This window comes from Chrysemys picta, chromosome 1 (assembly GCF_011386835.1).
Source record: "Chrysemys picta bellii isolate R12L10 chromosome 1, ASM1138683v2, whole genome shotgun sequence".
NCBI classification, from domain to species: Eukaryota; Metazoa; Chordata; order Testudines; family Emydidae; genus Chrysemys; species Chrysemys picta.
In genome coordinates, this window is record NC_088791.1 from 163,602,522 (window position 1) to 163,625,070 (window position 22,549).

Sequence of the window (22,549 nt, forward strand, 5' to 3'; positions counted from 1 at the left end):
AGATTTGTGTTCCTCATGCAGGTGCTTGCACACTGTTCAAATCATCCCTTAACCTTCTTTTTTTAAGCTAAATAGATGGAGGCCTATCACTATAAGGCCTGTTTTTTTAATCCTTTATTCATTCTTCTGGCTCTTCTCTGAATTGTCTCCAATTTATCAACATCCTTCTTGAATTCCGGACACCAGCACTGGGCACAGTATTCCAACACAGTTGAACCAGTGCCAAATACAGAAGTAACATACCCCTCTTTCTACTTGAGATTCCCCTGTCTATGCACCCAAGGATCACAATGGCCCTTTTGGCCACAGTGTCACACTGGGAGCTCATGCTGAGCTGATTATCCATCGGGACCCCCCCCAAGCCCTTTTCAGCTTCTGCTTCCCAGGATAGAGTCTTCCAAACTACACTTTACACTTGGTTGTAATAAAATCCCATTTTACCAAACAATCTAAATCACTTTGTGTGAGAGACCCATGCTCTTTACTGTTCATAGACAATATGAAGATTGGGGAAGTGGTAAACTTTATCATAGTGATTTCTTTCTTCTTCCAGGTCATAGAAACAAGAAACTCCACACTATAAACATGTGCTTGATGATGATTCCCTGCTTAAAGTTACATTTTGAGACCTATCAGTTAGCCACTTTTTAATCCGCAACATGCGCTGTGTTGATTTTGTATCATTCTAGTTTCTTAATCAAAATGTTGTGCGATACCGAGTCAAATGCCTTACAAAAGTCTATTACATCAACACTATTACCTTTATCAACCAAACTTGTAATTTAATTATTAAAAAAAATTATTTTGACAAAATGTGTTTGTCCCATAAATCCGTGTTGATTAATATCAGCGATATTATCCTCCTTTAATTCTTTATTAAGCAAGTTTCCGCTTAGCCATTATTTTGCCTGAGCTCACTGGCTGGTTGACAGGACTATAATTACTTGTCCCATGTACCCTTTTTAATTATCGCCACAATATTTGCTTTCTTCCCGTCCTTTGAAACTTCCCCTTTGTCCCAAGACTTATTAACAATCAACATGAATGCTCTGGCGAGCTCCTCTTCTTCCACAGTGTGGAACACCCCTTTGAGAGCAGGCTTGGGGGCAGGATTGCGGGTGGGAGGGAATACATTGCTGCGCAGCCTGTGAGCGTTGTGCTGCCTCGAAGCCAAAAGGAGCTGTGGCCAGCTTGGCATTGGTGCATTGGCACACAGCTTCTGTGGAGCCCACTGATAGTAGGTACTTATTGAGCCTCCTGCTACTGCCACAGAGAGCCCAGTGATATATGCACATCTTTTAATGGAAGGATTCCAAACAAGTTCTGTAAGTACAAGCAGTGCGTTTCCTGTCCCTTACGCAGGAGTAGGCTAAACAGTGAATGCTACGGCCCATAACCATTGCTTTTATGTGAAGGCAAGCACATTCACATGCTACTCTTCCTTTTGCTGTGCTACTGCTGCAGTTTCTTTTTCCCACCTTCTCAAAGCTTGGTTTGAGGTCTTTGTTCTTGTTTTGTGTAGCTAATCGCTTCTGTGCACCTGAGACAGCACGAAGCGGAAAGGATCTGAATAATAGCCTTGTCATGTAATGCATTCTCTGGAACAGCTGAATTATGTAAGAATATATTTCATGGGTTTTAAATTTACCAGTGCACAAAACAGAAAGCACTAAATGAAATGCTTGTGGAGAAGAATGAATGAGGTCATCTATTAAATTTTTCATCTACTGCATCTGGTTAAGCCCCGGGGTGTCCTGAGCAATATAAATCTGAGAGCTCAGAGCTTCAGAATCTGAAGGAAATGGAAGAGGAGAGAGTCATGTGCTAGATATACAAGGAGTTGTACAAAGAAATAATATACAGTTGATGCTGAATCCACATCGGGGCTTTACAAACCACTTGCATTCAGAGTTCATGTGTCTAAAAGGGCCCATATTATAGCAGGATGGATTCAGAGCAAGGACAAAAAGATGCATGATGAAATTTGGTGCGACTAGAGAAAGGATCAAAAGAATTTTGGTTTATAAACCCATAAACCATACCAGTTAAACCAAAAAATACCCCATCTTGGGTTATCTAGTGCTCTCGCCCTGCTACTGCCGTGTTAGGGTCAGGTCCTCAGCTAGTGTAAATTGGCATAGATCTCTTAGAGCTCAACAGAGCCATGCTGACTCACACAAGCTGAGGAGATGATCCTTGTTCTCTACAGCACAATTGCTCATTTTTAGTCCAGTCATGTTTTTAATGTCACAAGTGATGGGGCTTCTAGCTTTTTCCTTGGAAGACTATTTGACAGCTTAATACATCTTGCTGCTAGGAAGACTTACTTTAGTCTGCCTAATCAATCTCTCTTTTGTTTAATTTTATTTATCACCCCTAATTATACCCTTGTTAGTACTTTACTTTCCAGCCTGTGTTTTGGTTTTGTTCTTTCACCCTCCAATGATGATAGCACACAGGATGCAGAGCAGGGAGAAAAATACTCTCCACATTTTCCAATATCTATTGGTTCCTATTACATTTGGGTAATGAAATGATACCTCCTATAAGTATTTTTAACTATAGGGAGCTCAGTTATTCAGATGCTGGGTTCAGTGGACAAACCTAAGTAAAGTAGACCTGGATCAGGAAAGTGAACAAAACAGAGCAGGGGAAGTTGGCACTTAAGCAGACTGCAGATTAGATACCTCCTTGGCTATGCTGAGTAGGCAGGCCTTTTAATGGCTCTTAGCAACGCCCCTGCTTTGACCCTCCTCATATGTGAGGAAAATCAAATCAATACACTGTTCTTCAAATCAGGATGCAGCAGCAGCAGCAGGGTATCGCAGCAGTCTTCATCTCTTCTTAAATTTCTCAGTGCTTTTCCACTCGATGGTCTCTGGATTTCTAAACCTCACACCCCAATTGCATCTCTCAAAGGATCTCTTGAGTTCCCATGTATAGTCTTCTTGTTATTAGCAAGTATTATGTAGGCAAATTTAAAGTACTTCTGGATTTGCTGGCAGTGATGACACTGATCTGAACCTCTATTAGAATCTCTTTGTTGCTATAGCAGAAATCTCACTGGCAATCTATTTTAATTTAAACTGTCATTTGATTTTTGCTGTTGTTTGGCTGTGGAAAAATGATTTTTTTTTTTTAATTTTTGCCCTTTCAAAACAATTAAAGCCAATGCCTGCTTTGGTTTTGATTTTTGGTAGTCGATCTGCATTGACGTATAGATTGGGCTGGTGTATATACTTAAATCCGTGTTATCAGAATCCTATAAATAAACAATTGGTATTTTTGTTCCAGAGATGGCTAACAGAGGACCGAGCTATGGTTTAAGCCGAGAAGTGCAGGAAAAGATTGAACAGAAATATGACGTGGAATTAGAGAACAAGCTAGTGGACTGGATTATCATACAGAGTGGTGAAAAGATAGAGCATCCACCTCCTGGAAGGCAAAATTTTCAGAAATGGCTAATGGATGGAACAGTAAGTGTTGATCTCATTTCATATAAGCATTATTTATATGTGTACAATGAATCTTAGTCTATTAACATCTATACCCTAACTGTATTTTCATCTGCACTGGCTTGAGGTCATGGGTTATTTTCGAGTATATACCAGTATTGACTGAACTATTACTGGTTTCCTTCTGATCAGGAAATTTTTGGTATTTCAGAATAATTTTTCTGCCAGTGTATTGGGATATGTATGTTAGGTTTGACTCATTTCTTCACTATAATTTCTCATAGAGTAACAAGAGACTTGCTTTTACAATCAGGTTTGTACTTTTCTGCTAAGAAAATAAAAGTGTTGCTATTTGAGCGTGTAATACACACAGACTTTGGTGCATTTGATTATGTCCTAGTGTTTTCTCCTTGGGAATAATTCTAGAGCTATTATGTTATATTCAATTGGTTTAATAAATAAACACGCAAATGCTGCTGTTTGCACTGGGCAGTAAGACTTGGCTACTGGCTAATTATTGAATCTTTGCCAGTAGTGCTTTAACAATATTTCAATTGATAGTGCTTTGTTTTCCTTTTTTCTCCCACTACTGTCAATTGTTACATAACCTCTAGTAAATGATTGTTTTATTTCTTGCAGTAGATCAGTGCATATTTGATCAGGTTATCGGTGTCATTTAAGAAAACCTTTAATGGCACTTTAATACATTCAGATTGATACCAGTGGTGGTTTTCTATCTTTTTTTTTTTTTTTTTTAAGAAATGATTTATCTGAGAGATTCTACCCATGTCGCGCTTCACACAGCATAATCCAATGCACAGAAATTACCTTCTGCTTTAGTGATCTGGAACTAATTGATTTTTTTAAACTTCTGTTTCTATTTTTATCTCTTAGCTGTTGTGCAAGTTAATAAACAGTTTACATCCAAAGGGAAAAGAACCCATTCCAAAGATCTCTGAATCAAAAATGGCTTTCAAGCAGATGGAACAAATTTCTCAATTCTTAAAAGCTGCTGAAATCTATGGAGTAAGAACAACAGATATTTTCCAGACAGTGGATTTATGGGAAGGTAAAAATAATAATGATATTGAAAATGAGCTCACAGTCTTCATTCTGCTCTGCTTTGATCTCCACTAACGGTGCATTTTTGTCTAAGGAAAAAATCTCTAATGTAATTATCTTTTGCTTCTGTTTGCTTTACCTCATTACCATTCTCTTCTGGTGGTGCACTATCTCCTCCGAGGGATTCATATTACCCTAAGGACATAATGGAATCTTTTCAAGTTAATGTGTTACCCAAAAGCCATCACTGTGACAAGCATAAACGTAATAAAACAAATGTTCCCCCATGCCGCTTATTTACAAGCAAACAGCCCTAGTAACAAATCTGAAAAACTCTATTTTCCTATGACAAGCCTTTATTGACTATTTCAAATTAAAAGTGAGGCTTAAATTTTAGCTGTCACAAAAATCACTACCCCAAACAGGGAAATATATACATGGACTTTTCAGTCTGTGAAGTCTTTTATATTAATCATGACTAGATAAAAACAAAAATCACAGTTGACATATTGAAGGGTTAGGTTTCCAGAGTTGTCAGCCCAACATTTTTCACCAGCATTAAAGTCTCTTTAAAAAGATCACCATGGAAACATTCAGCTAAAACCTGAGAACGCCCCCGTGAGTTTGCAATAGCTCAGGTCTGTGAAGATTTATGCCATTCCACATAGGAACTAGAAGTGGTCTATATTATTTTCCCATGAGCCTAAGATTCTTTTTCTGCCTTTTTACCTCCTATGTGGTGATCCATCACTTTCTAGTGCTCCTGCCATGTGCTCTGGGGCCTCGCTAACACCACATGATAGAGCATAGTGCAAGGGCTCAGAGTAGAGATGGTCTCAGCGTCGGTGAAGACAGGAGCTGAGATTTATGGGGAGGGGGGCCAAAGGGAGCTACAAAGGGAACAAAACAATGGATGGGGGAAATGATTTGTTTTAGACGGTCACTCACTGGAATAAGGGAAGAGGCTGCATGGAGGACACGACTGCTGGGTTGTTCCTTACAGTTTGTTCTCCGGTGTTTTGTCTAATCTAGGATATATCTTCATTGCACAGTTCACCTGGGCTCTTACCCACGTTTTAGCCCAATCTCTCCCCTACACACACAAAAACCTGTGCATCCCGGGATTGGATGTGCTTTGAGGCTCCGCCAGGGGTAGTGTGGGTTAGAGCCTGAGCTCTGCTTTCACTCAGACTGGAACCCACCCACTTTGCAGTGAGGATGCAGACAAAATCACTTGCATGCTGATAATCCTCCACTGCCTTCCCACAATCTCCACCCCCCCATGCTCCCAAAGGACAGATAAGTTCTCATGCAATTGACACAATTGACTGGGAAAGAATCCTAGAGCGTCTCAGCATAGCAAACCATGGGATATGCCCCACAACACGTACAGGCGAGAGTGGACACAGAAATGCAGGTCTGGCTTTGCTGTGGGAATGCTCACACCTGGGCTAGGCTAAGCCAAGTGCTCAGACTCAGGTGCCGGTCACCTGGGTTAACTGTGCATCGGGGATGTACTCATTTTAAATGACTGAAGTAAATGACCTTCCTCTTGCCCTGGAAAAAGATTCCACAGTCTAGTAAGTAAGGGAAGTTTATTGTGTGTATTCTTGCTCAATCTGTTTTCAGTATTAGCCCACTTCAGATGTTGTTTTGGCAGCATTTCGTGTCCAGTAGTGAGTTAACTCTATGCACATAAAATTGGACCATCTTGGTTTTTACTAAGAAAAGGACTTCAGTTGTAGGGAATAGTTCAGAAAGATAATCCATCTCCCCCCTCTTTGCTTTTCTTTCGCGCTAATTACTTTCTCCCAAGCTTTTGGTTATTTGTTTATTTATTTAATTTCATGCATGACAGTGTGGATTTAGCTGTGTTGGATGAAGCCAAACCTAGCGTGGGCAGGTACAACGCAAGCTTTCCTCATGCAGCAATTGCAGCCATCTCAACCCTCTTCTGCAGCCTCCATGTTCCTGTCCTGGCACCCCCACAGTTCTTGCAGTGCATTTCAGGCCTGAAATGAAACGCCCATTGTTATCCCAGTCTTGGTCCCTACATAATTTCTCCCCCTTCGCCATAGTTGGGACTTCAGTCACCCCTGTTGTTTCACTGTTGAGGCTCTTGATTGGGAAGAGTTAGAAAATTGAAATTCAGCGGACGGAGGAGATGAGTGTGTGTGTGTGTGTGTGTGTGTGTGTGTGTGTGTATGTGAAGTCTAACATTCACTTCCTATTTGTATCCCCTCACATACCAGAAAAGATTCCCAGGTTGTCCTCTGCAATAGGAGTGTGAACCCTATTGTCTGTTGGGAGGGATCTATGCTCTGAGTTGTCTAAACTAAAGACACAGGCGGATGGCCAGATAAACAGCCCCTTTTGCCATTAACATTTTCCCAACAGCTTTTGCTGCAAGGGTCTTGGTAACCAAGAGCCATAAATACCCCCACCCCCCCGACACACACACACACATACACACACACACACACTGCTTGGTAGGCTGTCTCAAACACAGTAGACCAGCCTGCACCCGTCTTCACCACTGTGGCTCCTTCACCCAGGGCTGCTTCAAGCAAGGTGAAGCCTTGCTTTCCCGCTAGTACTTTTCTTACTTGCATGTGTTGGGCCAGGAAGCTTTTCTGCACTATGTTCCCAAACATCCTGATTAATCTAAGTGCTCTCTTTCAGTGCATTCCCCTAGTATATCTCTGGGTAGCTTAAATCAGTAATAAGCCAATCTCAAAGAGTTCAGAGATGCAGCTTTGGATCTTTATCTACATTTTTGAGGACTCAGGTTCAGTGATCCCCTCCAGAATAGTCCCTCTCTCCCTGAGGTTGATCCCTCAGGTCCCATAGAAACACTTGGCGTGAAGGCCCAGGGACATCTGGATAGGTTTGTCTCAAGGAGAATGAACTCCTTCCAACAGCTCCTCTTCAGGACAAATTAGAAGCCCTCCTCCTAGCACTGGTAGTGCCCAGCTTTTCTGCTAGACCAGGCTGTCCCATAGATATCAGCGAGCATTGCACAAGGGCATTTCAGGTTGAGAAGAAAAGATGCTGCCAATGGTATTTATCATGATTCAGGAAAGGCAAAAGAAGGTGTGGGGAGACAGGTAAGACCCCGTTGTGGAGTCTCAAGTGTGGTGTGGGGCCTAAGAGAGATCTTTAACTAAACTTTTCTGCATCTTAAAGTCTTGAGTTGTTGAGTTTGGCTTGAGGGAAGGCTGAGAATGCAGAATGACTTGCATTTTGGGTGTGATCAGGTCTTATTTTGACTTGTTTTTCCATCCCAAATATACATCTTCCCACATCTTTCTTCACTATGCTGCTCCAGTCTGACTGTCAGATGGCAAGAGATGCCCATCATTCCTCTGTGGTGGGGTCTCCTGCTTTCATCCTTCTCAGCCTTTCCTAAACTATATGTATCCTTTTGTATTTGCCCTCTTTCCACAACAATGTTCAGTCTCCACACAGAATTACAGTCTTCGCTCGCATCCCCTGTGTTTTCCATCAGGCTTCACACGCTCGTCGGGGAGGTAGCTCAGAGCCCAGGCTTTGCTGCTGCTTTGTTTCATTATGTGATAATCATCCCTAACTCCATCTGTTTCTCCAGTGTCGCTTCTCCCACTCCCCACTGCCAGTTAAAGCACAGCTTTGGTGGCAGCCTGCTGAAGCGGAATGCTAGATGCAGGGGAGAATACAGATGGCTCAGGCAGGCTCATCATGACGTTTTGCTACCGGTCTTTTGTTTTCAAAATTGCCATCATCATCCAGCTCATTCAGTTTCAGCTCTTCTTCCCATCCCGGATCCTCTGCTCCAACCACTGTGGTGCTTGCTCTAGGGGAGGCGTCACATGGGCAACATTATACTTAGCATCTGCTACGGCATATGGTACATCTGCTACCTTAGGGGGCCCTTAATGCTAAAACCTCACTCCATGCTCTCTGTGTGCGTATGTTATATCAGCCTCTCAGACTGCCCTATATTAAGCAAGGAGCAAAGTTGCTTCAGTTTGTGGTTAAGGTAGTCACTGGCTGGCAATTATTTTATGAGAAAATTAGCCCTTGTGAATAAAATTCCTGGAACCCTGCACGGATACAAAAACTTGAATCCACATCCGATCTGCATCTGCAATATTTAACTTGTATCCGACCCGCGATCTGCATTGCACCTTTTATATATATCTGCGTCTGCACCCGCACCAGCATCCTATCTTATTGTTAGAGTCCTGTGCAGATACAAACATTTGAATCCACATAAGAATAGCCATACTTGGTCAGACCAATGGTCCATCTATCTCAGTATCCTATCTCCCGACAGTGGCAATGCCAGGTGCTTCAGAGGGAATGAACGGAAAAGGCAACCATTGAGTGATCCATCCCCTGTCACTCACTCCCAGTTTCTGGCATCAAATCCTTAATCCACAAAAATAGTGAACAATACAACCTCATCTGCAAATGCAGATATCTGTGGATTTGCAGGACTTTAAAAATTCAAATCAACTTAAATGGGCAATATTATGGGAAATTTCAACACAGTTGGAAGCTGCTAAATATGTTGAGTTTAGGAACCTTACTCATCACAAACAGTCCAAGTGCTTTGTGTCTGAAGATTTGTGTACATCATATCCCTTAATTTAATCTGTATGTTGCCAGGAAAATGTAGAATATAAATGTGTAAAACAGGAGGCTTGACTGGTTTTAAGATTAAGTTAGATAAGTTTATGGAGGGAATGGTTTAATGGTAAAACATAGTAGTCAAGGAAAGCCAAGCAATGGTAGGTAAATAGTATAATGGCTAACAGGGGTCGGGCTGGAGACTCTTGCCTATATGCTCCGGGTCTTACTGATCACCATATTTGGGGTCGGGAAGGAATTTTCCTCCAGGGCAGATTGGCTGAGCCTCTGGAGGTTTTTCGCCTTCCTCCGCAGCATGGGGCAGGGATCACTAGCAGGAGGGTCTCTGCCGATTGAAGTCACTAAAAACAGGATTGGGGACTTCAACAGCAGAGTCCAGGGAAGGGGTAGGGATGGTTTTATGGCCTGCAGCATGCAGGGGGTCAGACCAGATGATCATAATGGTCCCTTCTGACCTTAAAGTCTATGAGTCTATGAGACACACAGTCTGCCTTGGAATGGCTTCCTTAGCAGTGGTTGGTTGGAAATAGGTATAGTTTAGCAATCTTTTTTCATCATATCCATTACAAAACATCATGTATCTAGCATCATAAATTTTCAGGTGTAGATTAAACCATACATTCCCCATTCTGAAGAGTTTACAATCCAAGACAGACAAGGCCTAACATTGTCATTCAGGAAAGAGGCTGTAGGGAAGAACTGGGGCAGAGAAGAAGGTAGGAAGGAATCGTAATAGAAACGGGATGTGAGGAGGAGAAAAGAGAGGACACCTGGGGAAAGGTTTTTCAATGTGGGTAAATCTGCTATATGATGTCTGTGATGTTTTTTAAATGAAATGAAAAAAGGTGGTGGTTGTTTTTTCACAGCATTTCTCATTTTTTAGAGGGACGGGGGCAAAACTTTAAAATGCTGACTAAAAGGGAAAACTGTTGAAGAACCATTTTTTTGTTAAAAAATATGTTGATGAAAAAACATCAAGCAGCTGGAATGCTGAGCTCTGTTGAAAAAACTGGACTTTGATTTGGTGTCTAAGTAGGTGCCTGAGCGCTCTTGAAAATCTGGCCCTTGGTGGACAGGGAGTGGGACGCTGTTCCAGGTGCAGGGGAGTCATGGGAGAAAGTGGGAACATAACAGAGATGAAGGAGGACAACTAAGTCAAGAATAACACTGGGCGTAGGACAGCGAGGAAGATGTAGGAAGGTAGATAGACATGAGGTGACACAGAGTCATGAAAGTGAAGACAAGGAGCTTGAATTTGATAGCACAATATAAGGAGCTGTTAAAGGGATTCGCAGAATTAGTGGATGGGTACTTGGGCAAAATTGGTGAGAATTAAGGGCATAGTAGCTCCTAAGGGATTGGAATATGCTCTTTTAGCAGAGGGTTCTTGCCCAGAAATCACCAGGCTCTTCAGAAAGCTGAGTAAGCATCATTATCCCCATTTTACAGTTGGGGAAACTGAGGCTTTTTTACACAGTGCATTAGTCTGCACCAGAAGGGTGTGAACTATAGTGTGTACTAATGTGTCACATGCTAACTGGTGCTATGATAATAAACATTGTAATAATAGAGCACAATGCAATTGTCAGTGCCATTGTGTCTGCTAGGCACATGTCTATTATTGAATGGTTCTTGATTTCTTACTCACAACTTTTTGTATTAAGTGATATCTCTAAAGCAGAAGTTCCTGCATCCAGCTAATGTTTCTGTGCTTGAGCAATCTCCCTTGAAGCAGGGATGGGTTTTTATAATGGAACCTGCCTCTTAAACGCACACAGAGCTTTAAACTCTTATCTGTTACTCTGAAAGCTCTCTCTCTCTACATGCTCCCTCCTGAACTACTGTATCAAAATAAATATGGGACTGGGAGCCAGGCACTCCTGAATGCTAATCTTTGCTTTATACTCCTCTCATGGTCTTCAACAAATCAGTCAACATCTCTGCCTCAGTTTCACCATCTGTAAAACACGGATAATTATGGTCACCAGTGGCATTGAAGGGTTTAATTAATATGTTGGATGGAAACCTCTGTGAAGATGCTAAATGATGGTGGGAAAACAGTGTTGCTGTCCTGAGATCATCTACTTCATATACAGATTTTTAAAATGATTTTCAATGTCTGGCTTTTTAGGGAAGGACATGGCTGCCGTGCAGAGAACTCTAATGTCTTTAGGCAGCTTGGCTGTTACCAAGGACGATGGATGTTACAGAGGGGATCCCTCCTGGTTTCACAGGTGAAGTGCCAAGCAAAACCTCCCACAGCTAAGTGCAGTTGAATGGTGGTAATACTGTCTGCCTTTAAGCACCAAATGGATTTAGGAAACTAACTGGGGACTGAACAGTCTTCCCAATATGTCCTGGAAATTTTTCACAGTCCTGAGTGAGGCATCTAGGTCCTCTTAAGTTTTAGGAGTAGACCAGGCCTCAGACTAGTTCTTAATTGAATTAAGCTGAAGTGAATAAAGCCTGGTTTAACCTGAAATAAGTGTGTCCACATAGGGATTTGCACAGATTTAAAAACTCATTTAAGTTAAACTGGTTAAACTTTCATATGTAGACAAAGGGATAGATATTCAAGGTCTCATTTTCTCTCAGTCTCCTGTGCTGATAATTCCTTAGAAGTCAATGGGCCTGATTCTTTATTGCCTTGCACTTTATATAGTCATTTATGTCAGTGCAAAATAGGAGTAAAATGCTACCAGGTCAGCATGGTGGCTTTTTACACTCAGTTTGCACTGGAGTGAAGTGCAAGGTAGTGGAGAATCAGGCCTAATGGAGCTGAACGAAAGTAAAACCTTGGTGACAGCAAAAAGCAGCCTCTCATATATTCCTCATATTTCAATCAAGCACCCTGAATGAAAAGCAGCACTAGATCTTGCTATCCATCTGACCACTTAATGCCAAACGCAGCACACCTAGCCCATGGAAGTGCAAATGATGGTAGGAATAATGCTAAACAATATAAACTGTAGCTGTACTCAGCTGTTATTAACATGCCTGGATCCCCTTTGATGTCTTCTATCTCATTCACAGTTTTGCCTGTCTTTATTAATAATCACATTTCAACTTTCTGTAGCCAATGAACAAACGATCCAGAGATACCTGCCTGACATGATTAATAAAAGAGGAATCAAAATAAAAGGTGGAATTAGTTCCCACGGTTTTAATTAAAATAAAACAAGGAGCAAATGAATCTCTGATAGAATTAAGTGCTGGGAAAATTTATAAAAATAGGGAGGGGAGAAATCCTCTCTAGAAGGCATTGTAGATAGTTAGCTTGCTTTTCTTTCTGGAAAAGAAATCGAGAGAAAATGAAAATATGGCTGCTTTTTCAATAGGTCTAGGCTAGGCTTGCATCCCTCCTAGAAGAGCAATGTTTTGTGGGAAGAGAGTCCATTGTCTGATTTCTGTTAATTGTTAACTAAGTGATAGGAGGGTGCCCAGAGTCTATGGCAGGAACTCATGAGCCCATTTATAATTGTAAATAAATGAAAACCAACAATGGCCATCCATCCTGAAAAATCACAGGACATGGTTGATTTTTACTCATATCTTTCCGCCTTTCTGCAAGGTTCTGTGGCCTGCAATGTGCAGGAGGTCAGTAAGACTAGATGATCACAATGGTCCCTTCTGACCTTAAATAAAGTCTCTGAGTCTCGTGGGAAATTGGGGCTGCCTCCTGCAATATGCCTAGCACCGTGAGCCAAATCCAGCCAAACAGTTGATCATGTACATACAAGCATTGCAGGTCATAGTGCTCAGCCCCTTCAAGGATCCAGCCCTTGGAGAGCCCTGAACTGATTCTAAACACTGCAGTCCCCTGGCGGAGGATTTTGATATGACAGCGTGCTTGTGGTTGTGGCCATACATTAAAATAGGATGATGCAACATTGCAGGGTGAATAGAAGCAGGTTGGTTCCCTGCCTGGGTGAGATCATGGTTTTGCTTGTGAAGGCCAGCCTCAATTTGTGACATTGTTCTGTCTTCCGTGGCCTATACGGCTGTATGTCAGCTAGTATCATTTCAAGCCCTTTCTGTCCCTTTTTTTAATGACTTTTTCCCCCAGGTACATAAGCGAGGAACCCATCTAAGCTGACTGCACATTTAAATTACCCACAACCTGAGATCTAACAGCAGAGCCCTAAGCCTTAATGCCTTTGTCATAACGGTCACTGTTGGGAGAGACAGACATCTTTGGGTTCCACTGAAATACATTCACCTAAAGCGCTTTGGGGGCAGGGGAAGGCTAAAAGACAGGGACTGTCATTACCGCAAGGGTTTGTCTAGTGGGAATGGGGAATCGGGACTCTTGGGTTCTAGTCCTTAGAGCTGCCATTAACTCATTCTGTGAACTTCAGCCAATCACTTAATTTCTCTGTCACAGTTGTCCTATCTCTAAAATAGGTATAATTGCTGCATTCGAAGTAATGGAGCCAAATTTTGCTGTCACTTACGTGGGTATAACTCAGGAATAGCTCCATTGATTTACATGGAATGACTTCCAATTTACACTGGAGCTGTAGCTGGATACCAAAGTGTGTTCCGTCACATAAACCGGCTCATTGATCATCCCCTGTGGCCAGGACACTGTTGCTAGCTGCTCCTGGATGCCATAGCCTTACACAACTTAACCTTCTCATGACTGGGTCATCCATCATAATACAAGTATTTTACCTCCCAGGGTGTGGTGGGAGTCAGCATATTTGTACGCACTTGGGGAGTCTAGAATGAATGGCACAAAAGAGGTGCAAAGTGTTATGGCCTTGGCTGGCATGTACATCACGGTGTGCAATGCAAAAAAGCAGTTAGGCTGCCAGTGTTGTGTAGCCCATGGGATGCTGAAATAAAGAATAAAGTATTGCAGTGCAGAGAGAACACTTGTGAAGCGTCAATTTCAGAGCCCTGAAGCCTTTTAAAATCATGTGGGCATAATCGGATTGATCCTACATTGCTTTTGTGTCTGGACAGGAAAGCACAGCAGAATCGGCGAGGGTTTTCAGAAGAGCAGCTTCGTCGGGGACAGAATGTCATAGGCCTTCAGATGGGTAGCAACAAAGGTGCATCGCAGTCCGGCATGACAGGCTATGGGATGCCGAGGCAGATTATGTAAATGGCTGTCTGTCTGTCGAGAACACGCATTCGATGGCATGATCTGATTACAAACACATAGCTAGCTCCCTTTCAGCCGAAAACATGGGTTTTAATAGTTTGCCCTTTTTAGGATTTTTTTTTCTTTCAGCTGCAACTTTTTGACTAAGAACATGGATGTGTTTTGCGTGCCAATTCACCCCGTGCACTGCTGCCCCCTATTGTTCACTTCTGAACTATGCAAAGACTCTGGTTTTCTGTATTTATTTATTTGCGAATTGTTACCTTCGGCATTTGTGTCATACAAAACTCAATCTTGTATCTCAACAAGTAACCTCATCCTTCAGATCAGTGACAATATTGTTTAATCTTCTAAAAATAAAGACATTTAAAAAAATCCATTTAGACTGAATCTTTAAAGCCCACAACTCCCAATACAAGTTGCCTGTGGAGTGAGGTTACATGAACCCCTCTGCCATGTGTAGCACATTGGTGCCAGGAACCCCCAGGAGAGAGCTGGGTAGTTGACCAGCTCCTCTATCTCTTCCCAGTGCAACATGCAGTAAGTGCTTGCTGGAAACTGCACGTGCACAGAATGGCATTCCCCACAATACTGCTGCTGCATCGGTGACCCTGTGTCTCCATGTCCAAGTTACTTCTGAAGCTTCAACCAGGGGTGTATTCGAAGCTAGAGCCAAATTCAGCTCCTGAAGTAAGGTGGTGGGATTGCAATGGAGCTGCACAAGGGCTGAATTTTGGCTTGTAATGTCAATGGTCTGACAAATGCTAGAAGTCTGTTGTGAACTGAATTCTTTCCCACACCTCTCCAGTGACCAAACCAATTAGTTCCAGTTAATGGAATGCACTGAGGGTCCAAGATAGGTATACCTTAGAGTAGTGAGTAACTAATACCTTCCTTTGATAGAGAAGGAAACCGAAGCAGGGGCCTTGCTTGTGGGCACATGTGAGTTGATGATGATTTAGTGGATTAGACATGGTACTGGTCTCTAATCTTGAGGGAGACTGGCTCCATCAGGGACACAGAACAAGTCTCTCAACCTCTCTGTGCTTCAGTTTCCTCCTCTATAAAATGAGCAAATGAGATTTTCCTATCTCCATAAGGGTGTCGCAACTAAGGCCTAACTAACTAATGCTGGTAAAGTGCTTTATTATTCTTGATTTGAATATTACAGCAGCATCAGGAGGCCTTGAGAGAGATGAGGGCCCTATTGTGCTGGATGGTGTGTGTGTACATTGTGTGTATAGAGTGTGAACAGCACACATGAGAACTGAGTCCAAGCTCAACCTATTTATAATGACAATGGAAAGGAAATGCACCCCACAGAAATTCAATGTAAAGTTCAGTCAGCTCAATTAAAGAGATGTCAAAGGGCAATTAAGAAAACATAAACTTGCTTTAAATAACAAATAATGAAGGTGACCCACATGATAGACTTTGCTCATTAGTGTTGCCTGCAGCCTCCCAGTTGGATGTTTCTATAGATAACACCGCCTACTATTTGTAAGGCAGTGAGGAAAATAGAGACCTTGGCTACACTGGCGCGGTACGGCGCTGCAACTTGCTGCGCTCAGGGGTGTGAAAACGCCCCCCCCGAGCGCAGTGAGTACAGCGCTGTAAAGCGCCAGTGTGATCAGAGCCTGCAGTGCTGCACGCTCACTCGCAGCGCTGCAAGCTATTCCCCTCGGAGAGGTGGAGTACATACAGCGCTGCGAGAGCTCTCTCGCAGTGCTGGCGGCGCAACTACACTCGCAGCAGCGCTGTGAAGTCCCGAGTGTAGCCAAGGCCAGAGTGTTAACAATAAGACAGTCCTGCTCACTACCTTTGTGTTCGTTGCTCACTGTGTATTTTCACTGGTTGTTTTCAAAAGCCTAGTACTTAATCATGAGTCAATGACAATTGTGAATGTCTTGTACTGCGATGGAGATGGTGGCATCCAGGGAGGAAGGGTGCCCAGAGCCCACAAAGGGACTGAGGCATTGCAATGCCTAACTTTTAGGTGCCTAGAAAATCAGTAGAATAACACAGTGATCCGCAAAGCCTGAGTGTGGGCACCTGGACTCCCTATACAATGCAGGGGAGAGATAGGTGCCTAAGAATGTGATCTGCTAGGCAGGGTGATGCAGACAAGAAGGGTATGTGTTAGGCTCCACCCCTCTCAGGAAGCTGGGTGCCTAAATCCAGGCTCCAGGAAGGTGCTTATCTTTGCCTGACATCCACAGCTAGGAACCTCTTTAGTCATGCAGCTTAGATGCCTAAGTCAGGGGAGGGGACTTTGAACCCAGGGTCTCCCATTTCATAGGTGGGTGCAATAACAACCAGGCGATAGAGTTACTCTCACTCATATGCTCTGGCCCAGTGTCTGTTTAAATATTTGTATACATTGGGAATGCTTCAACAGGAGAGATTGAGGGAAAGCCCATAGCCTAGCGGTTAGGGCACTTTTCTGAGATAGAGGAGACTCCCCGTTCAAATCCCTTCTCCCCCTTGGAGGGGGAGGAGGAGAACGGAACCTGGGTCTCTTACATCCTAGGTGAGTGCTCTTACCACTGGGCTAAAAGTTATAGGGCGGGTATCATCACCACCAACTGGATTGTGAATGGTACGTGACCTGGTGGGCATGCTCTGAGCATGCCTACCTGAGTGGGCCCCACAGGAAAGATAGATGGGCGAATGCTTACCTAGCTTGTGGCTCACATGGGGGCTTCTTTGTGATAGAGCTGTCTGGGTGCCTAGAGGGAAGTGTTATACACATGCCCAGAGACAGAAACGTAGGCACTTAGGGAATTTTACAGTGAAAATGTAGGTGCTGAGTGAGCTTAGGCGCCTATAGGGTTAGATGGTAGCTGTGTGTGTGTGTGTAGGAGGGGTTGTGGATCACAGGGGTGCTTAAAACTGGGATTTATGTACCTAAATACAGGTTTTGGTTGCCTAAGTGCCTCTGTGGATCTGAGCCAATGATTTTGATAAGGCCCATATTGGAGAGTTGGTAGATCAGGATTTTATTCCCATCTCTGCAATTGATTCTCTTTGACCTTGGCCACATTGTTTTCTTTCTCTGCCTCAGTTTCCCCATATGTACAGGAATACTTATCTCACTGAGGTAGCATTAATTCATCAATATTTATGAGTAGCTTCAATACTACAATGACATACATGCCAGAAATAACTAATAACCAGTAGGTACATTTAGCATTTAGAAACTGAGAGGGGAAGTACCGAAGCCTGCCAGAAATGCTGTCATATGTCCTGGGTCTCTGCTACTCTATAAAGTAAAAGAGGACCCAGGTACATCTTATTCAAAGGATTGCATGCCAGACTAAGGGAAGTGTCCAGAGGACCAACAGCTGTTTACAAGTATAGAAACATAGGTAGAGGGGTGTGTGTGTGTACACTCACTCGCATGTTCTGTCAGTCAGTGACAGGATAGCTGGCCTTTTAAGGGAGTCAAGGCCCAATCTACCTATGTTGGGCTTCTTGAAGGGGAACAAATCTATTTTGGCCAACCTGTAAGCAATTAACTGTCAACCAGCCACCTAGGCAATTAGCTGGCTAATGAGCCCCTGGGATTGATGCAAGGTTACCAGAGTTCAGTTGGAGGGTAATGCTTCTAGAAAGACTTGCTTCCAGTGATAGAGAAAATAGGGTCTAGCTGCAGAGAAGCTGGGTGAGGCCTACTGAGACCCAAAGCATCACTAAGCTCCCGGGGTAGAGCTGTGAACTCTCTATCTGAGGAGTGTGAGTATGTTTTGCATGATAACCCAGCTCTGAGAGGACAGCCAGCATCTTTTGAACAAGGGAGAGGATGCCTGTTGGCATTAGCCTCAGGGCCAGAAGAAGATTTGGAGTTGGGGGTCTTGCAAGGAGGGGTTTCTTACTCTGTAAAAGGAGTTAATAAAAGAGACCCCCCCCCCCACAAAGGAGGGATTCTATTCTCAGTCCCCAGGTGTGAGTAAATCATTGCAAGACTGAAAGAGGGCAGCTGGCCTGCAAGGTCATACTGTGCCCCAAGGGGATGTGCTCAAGGATGCTATCCTGCCCCAGTAAATGCAAACACTAGCACTCACTGCACAACTAAACTGTTAAGGAAAATTATTGTATCTGCTCCATCAAGATTGTCCTGAGTTGGGATCTGTGTCTGAGACTGAAGGTCACCAAATTTAGGAGGGGGGTGCAGAGTGTTGGTTGTGGCACATGTCTTGTGCACAGTATGCTTTTAATCAATGCTTTCCAACCTAACAAAGTTCGCTAAGTTACATAAATAACGCCTTGCATGGTTTAAAACCAAGTATGAAAAGCAAAAAAGAGAACCCAATGCCTGTCTCAACTTCTGGGGAAATGCTATCCATTGATCACCCTCAGGCTAGACAAAAAAACAACTATCTGATTTTCTTTATATTTCCCTACACCCATCCCCGAAAAACTCACTGCCCAGCTGTTACTAAGCCTGAGGAATAGCAGACCAAGAGGTAATGTGGGGAGGGGGAGTTATTACCCACTTAACAGGGGGTGTAGAGGGAGGAATGGGCTCCGCCAGAGAGAGATTTCTGAGCTCTCACTTTGTGGTTTTTCTGTGACACACGCAGTTGTGACCTTAAAATGAAGATCTAATGCTGTTTCAGAGCAGCAGAAATAAATGAGTCTGTCGTCCTAATGGATTTATACGTGGTATTAGAGAGGTGACCTTTATCTCTAATGAAATCTATATAGAATGGTTCTCTTTAGGAGAAATGTTACTCATCTATTCTGCCCCTGTAAATCCTATCAACAAGGATCCGTAACAGGGGCATGCCCCTACAAAGCTCACTGCAGGGTAGGGGCCTGAGTCTATACTGTGCTCGGAGCCACAATGGGGCCCTGAGACTGAGAGAAGCCTCTGAGAGCTATTCTAATACAAGCAAATAATATGAGGTGTTACCAGTAACACAGGTCAGTGGCATGGGGGAGGCCTTTTCACAGAGCAGAGAATGTGAGGCTCCTTCCCATTGGGTAGCGGTATTCAGTCAAGATTGTGTAGCAGAGAGAAGTTCTCTCTCCATAGGGTGCAGATGCATCCCTGTGTTTTGATACTAAAATCCCTTATGCCAGGCCTACCTGAGGGAAGAGATTGTGGGGAAGTGAAGGCTCAGAAGCTCTTAAACTGACATGAAACTAAAATGGAAAGGAGCGTTTGGCAAAAGACCTGTGACCATTCACTGATGGAGAGCCCAGGCCCAGCTGCTCAAACCTTGGAAGAAGTCAGACATTTGACACCCCAATAGCAAAAGGAGATAAGAAGAGTTGAGCTGGGCACCTCCCCACTGTTCTTGCCACAGTACGTTACACACACGGTCTTCTGTCTTTATTCGTGGGTTCTAGCCCATGAAAGCTTATGCCCAAATAAATTTGTTAGTCTCCTTGTTGTTTTTGTCTTTATTCTGTGCTTTCACTTCTTACCAAGGTCTAGGAAGAGAGGAACATGTATCCCAGTGACTCGTTTCAGTGGCAAGTTTTCAAATAGGTGTCACCAGTAACAAACATTTCTTACTTCACCTCTTGATGTTTAATGCCCAGGATGATGATATAATCCTGGCTGAATGAGAGGAAAAGTGGCTCAAGAGTTTGAGTGCTAGCTTGGCTTGTGACAGACCCATGTTCAATTCCCTGCTCTGCTGCAGAATTCCGCTGTGACTCTAAGCAAGCCAGTCCAGCCCCTCACAGGTATTTAGGCACCTAACTCCCTGTGACTTCAGTGGAAATTGAGGAGCTGGGCCTTAGCCTTGCTGTACCTCAGTTCCCTGTCTGTACAATGGGGATACGCGTACTTCCCAACGGGGGCTTGTGAGGTTAAATGTGTTAATGATGGTGAGGTGCACACATACTGTGGTGATAGGGCCATGAACATATCTCAGAGAGAGGGCAATGCATCTGATCCAAGGAAAAATAAATAGGTTTGGTACTAGTTTAGAAGAAAGTTAAGGGGAAATTAAGAAAACTGATAGTAATGTGTGGTGCCTCTGTGTAGTATATCTACATGGCAAACCAGCCAGTGAGGCTCAGGCTACAGTGCTAAAGATAGCTGCACAGACATTTGGGTGTGGGCTCTAAAACCCACCCATCTCCCTGGGCTTCAGATTCTGAGCTCCAGCTCAAGCCTCCATGGCTCTTTGTAGCATCACAGCATGAGACCCATGAGCCCAAGTTTCTTGACCCAGACTCTGAGACTTGCTGCTGCAGGGTTTGACTTGCCATATTGTCCTACCCTTGTTGCTCCCTGAGGAGGAGACACCTCTCCCCCTGACCTGCCAGTCCTCCAAAAGAGGCTATGCTGAAGCAGCCAGTGTCATGGTGATGGTTGTGGTACTAAATCTAGAGTTTTCAGTGCCTTGCATGGGAGAGTCTCCTGTGATGAGGCAATTGGGTGCAGCTGAAACTAATTAGGCTTATCCTTGTACACCTTGAAATGCTGTGGGGGTGGGTATGTATAGATTGTTTTGTAGGCATTAGGCATTTGAGAGTAGAATGTGGCCAGAGACTTAATTCTACTTTTAGTTGAACAAAAATTTCTCAAGCATTTAGAAACATGAGGGAGAATTCATTTTGTGGAAGAGGTGGTTAACCTGGGTCTACTATGAACTTTCTGTTATGGGTATGATATTTGGAACTGTACCTTTCAGTGGCTTAGTTTCCTAGATAGGAAGTCTGGGGGTGAGAGGTGCTGCAGAAGCCCATATTCTGCTAGACAAAGGTAGTTGGGGATCTGCATCACTGAGTATGGAGGATCTCTGGGCCCATAGTGATTACTGACCACCACAGTGTGGAACATGGCTGTGCCAGGCAGTGTATCTGTAGTTCCCATGAAATATAGTACATCTATTCAGTGGCTAGGACTTGTTTCCCTTAACAGGCATTGTACTGTGTTGAAATTAATCAGCCAGATGCTCTGGGAGATGACAGTGAGTAACTTAATGCCTTCTCAGAGAGTGTGTCTGCATGTTATTGTACGCAGTTAATTGCTTCATGTTTCCTATATTAAATAGGGGATTTGGAATTGGAACCCATTTTTCACTTTGTCTGGCTTGCATGATATGTGTCTAGTAGGGCATGAAATGCATTGGGATAGCAGTGCAATAGTCCTTGGTGTGTTTACACATGGATGTCTGTTTTCAGTGGGAATGAGGGTGCAGAGGACACTTCAAAGTAGCCATAAGCATTACTTCATTTGGTGTTTCCTGGTGCAGTCCTTACTACTGAGGAGCTTGCTTGATGGTGATGGGCGACTCCAACTCTGAGCAGTGTTCTTGTTGCTCAGGGTAAAACTCTTAAGAGCTGAAATTTATGAAATAACAGGATGCAGAGACTCTGCAGCTGTTTTAGGGGTCACTGGGAGTCTGAGTTCAGCACTTTGTAAGATTAGGGCCTGAAATGCTAGATGTAGATGGTATCGCAGCTATCAGAAGTGCATATGATTGGAGAAGATGAGTGGCTTTAAGGAACAAGTTTGCAGGACCTATGGTATTTGGAATCATAGTTTCAGACCCCAATAAATTTAACTCACTCACATGACGAAAGGCATTTTTCTCTGTGGGATTTTCAGAGACTTTGAAATTAAGGGTTTGTCTCTTTTGCCTCAACCCATTCCTCCCCCCCCCCCCCCCCCCAAAATAATCCTGTTGCACATTTTGCAAAAGTAATACTTAGGACTAAGTGTCTGTGGCCAAAAACATCTTGTTCTCCAACTCTGTGACCTGGGCTGGCTTGCAGCTGTTCCTTACGTCAGATGTAGCTGTGTTACAGTATGAAATGGACAATATAGAGCATATGAAATGCTTTGGGCTAAGAGATGCCCCATAAATGTAAAATACACAATGCTTTAGACTAGGTGTATGTGGAATCATAAATGTAACTACCATCAACTTCCTGTGAATAAACAGTAGTCATATGAATTAAAGAAATCATTGAAGTAGGCTTTTATGCTAATAGATTCTGAGCCATTATTGTTACCAAATGATTCCCAATAAGTGGCATGATCACATCCTTTATTGTAACGTACAGTATTTTGAATATTTTCCTGGAGTGTGAGGACTGAAAATAAAATGATCAACTCTGGTTGAACATGTTCATTACTTATGCTTTCCAAAGAGCGATCATCAAACCAGTCATGCTGGAAATCAGCTCTTTAAAAATATAATGAATTTCATTTTTAGATGCATGATGTATTTTTTAAGCATGAATTCTGAATTACGGCCGTCCCTCTATTATGATGTAAAATCACTGTTGTGGACAGCATGTGTGTATCTCACTTTAATGGTAG

At 43.2% G+C, this 22,549-nt stretch overlaps 2 protein-coding genes across 7 annotated transcripts in view; both read left to right on the forward strand.

Annotated features, from left to right (window-relative positions):
* Positions 1-2,576: 2,576 nt before the first annotated feature.
* Positions 2,577-14,638, forward strand: TAGLN3 (transgelin 3). Of its 3 annotated transcripts, none has more exons than XM_065574848.1 (5): positions 2,577-2,937; positions 3,295-3,476; positions 4,350-4,524; positions 11,281-11,383; positions 14,118-14,636. In XM_065574848.1, the coding sequence occupies exons 2-5, from the start codon at positions 3,297-3,299 to the stop codon at positions 14,257-14,259; spliced, it is 600 nt and encodes a 199-aa protein (XP_065430920.1). In that variant the 5' UTR covers positions 2,577-2,937; positions 3,295-3,296; the 3' UTR covers positions 14,260-14,636. The 3 variants fall into 3 exon arrangements, with proteins under 3 accessions (XP_065430920.1, XP_065430913.1, XP_005283686.2); XM_065574841.1 differs by having other exon boundaries at positions 2,686-2,819; XM_005283629.5 differs by having other exon boundaries at positions 2,778-2,874; positions 14,118-14,638.
* Positions 14,639-19,072: 4,434 nt separating this feature from the next.
* Positions 19,073-22,549, forward strand: part of TMPRSS7 (transmembrane serine protease 7) — a 71,125-nt gene continuing 67,648 nt past the window's right edge. The window contains exon 1 of one of the 4 annotated variants that reach the window (XM_065588739.1): positions 19,073-21,191. In XM_065588739.1, coding sequence (XP_065444811.1) covers positions 21,060-21,191 — 132 coding nt within the window. In that variant the 5' untranslated portion in view covers positions 19,073-21,059. The remainder of the gene's footprint in view (positions 21,192-22,549) is intronic. The other 3 variants (XM_065588740.1, XM_065588734.1, XM_065588748.1) reach the window with 3 other exon arrangements.

What these genes read in the sequence shown, in the direction of transcription:
- TAGLN3 (XM_065574841.1), top strand. An exon ending in AATGGCTAATGGATGGAACA is followed by an intron (nt 3,477 to 4,349) that starts GTAAGTGTTGAT and finishes TTTATCTCTTAG; the next exon opens with CTGTTGTGCAAGTTAATAAA. An exon ending in GATCCCTCCTGGTTTCACAG is followed by an intron (nt 11,384 to 14,117) that starts GTGAAGTGCCAA and finishes GTGTCTGGACAG; the next exon opens with GAAAGCACAGCAGAATCGGC.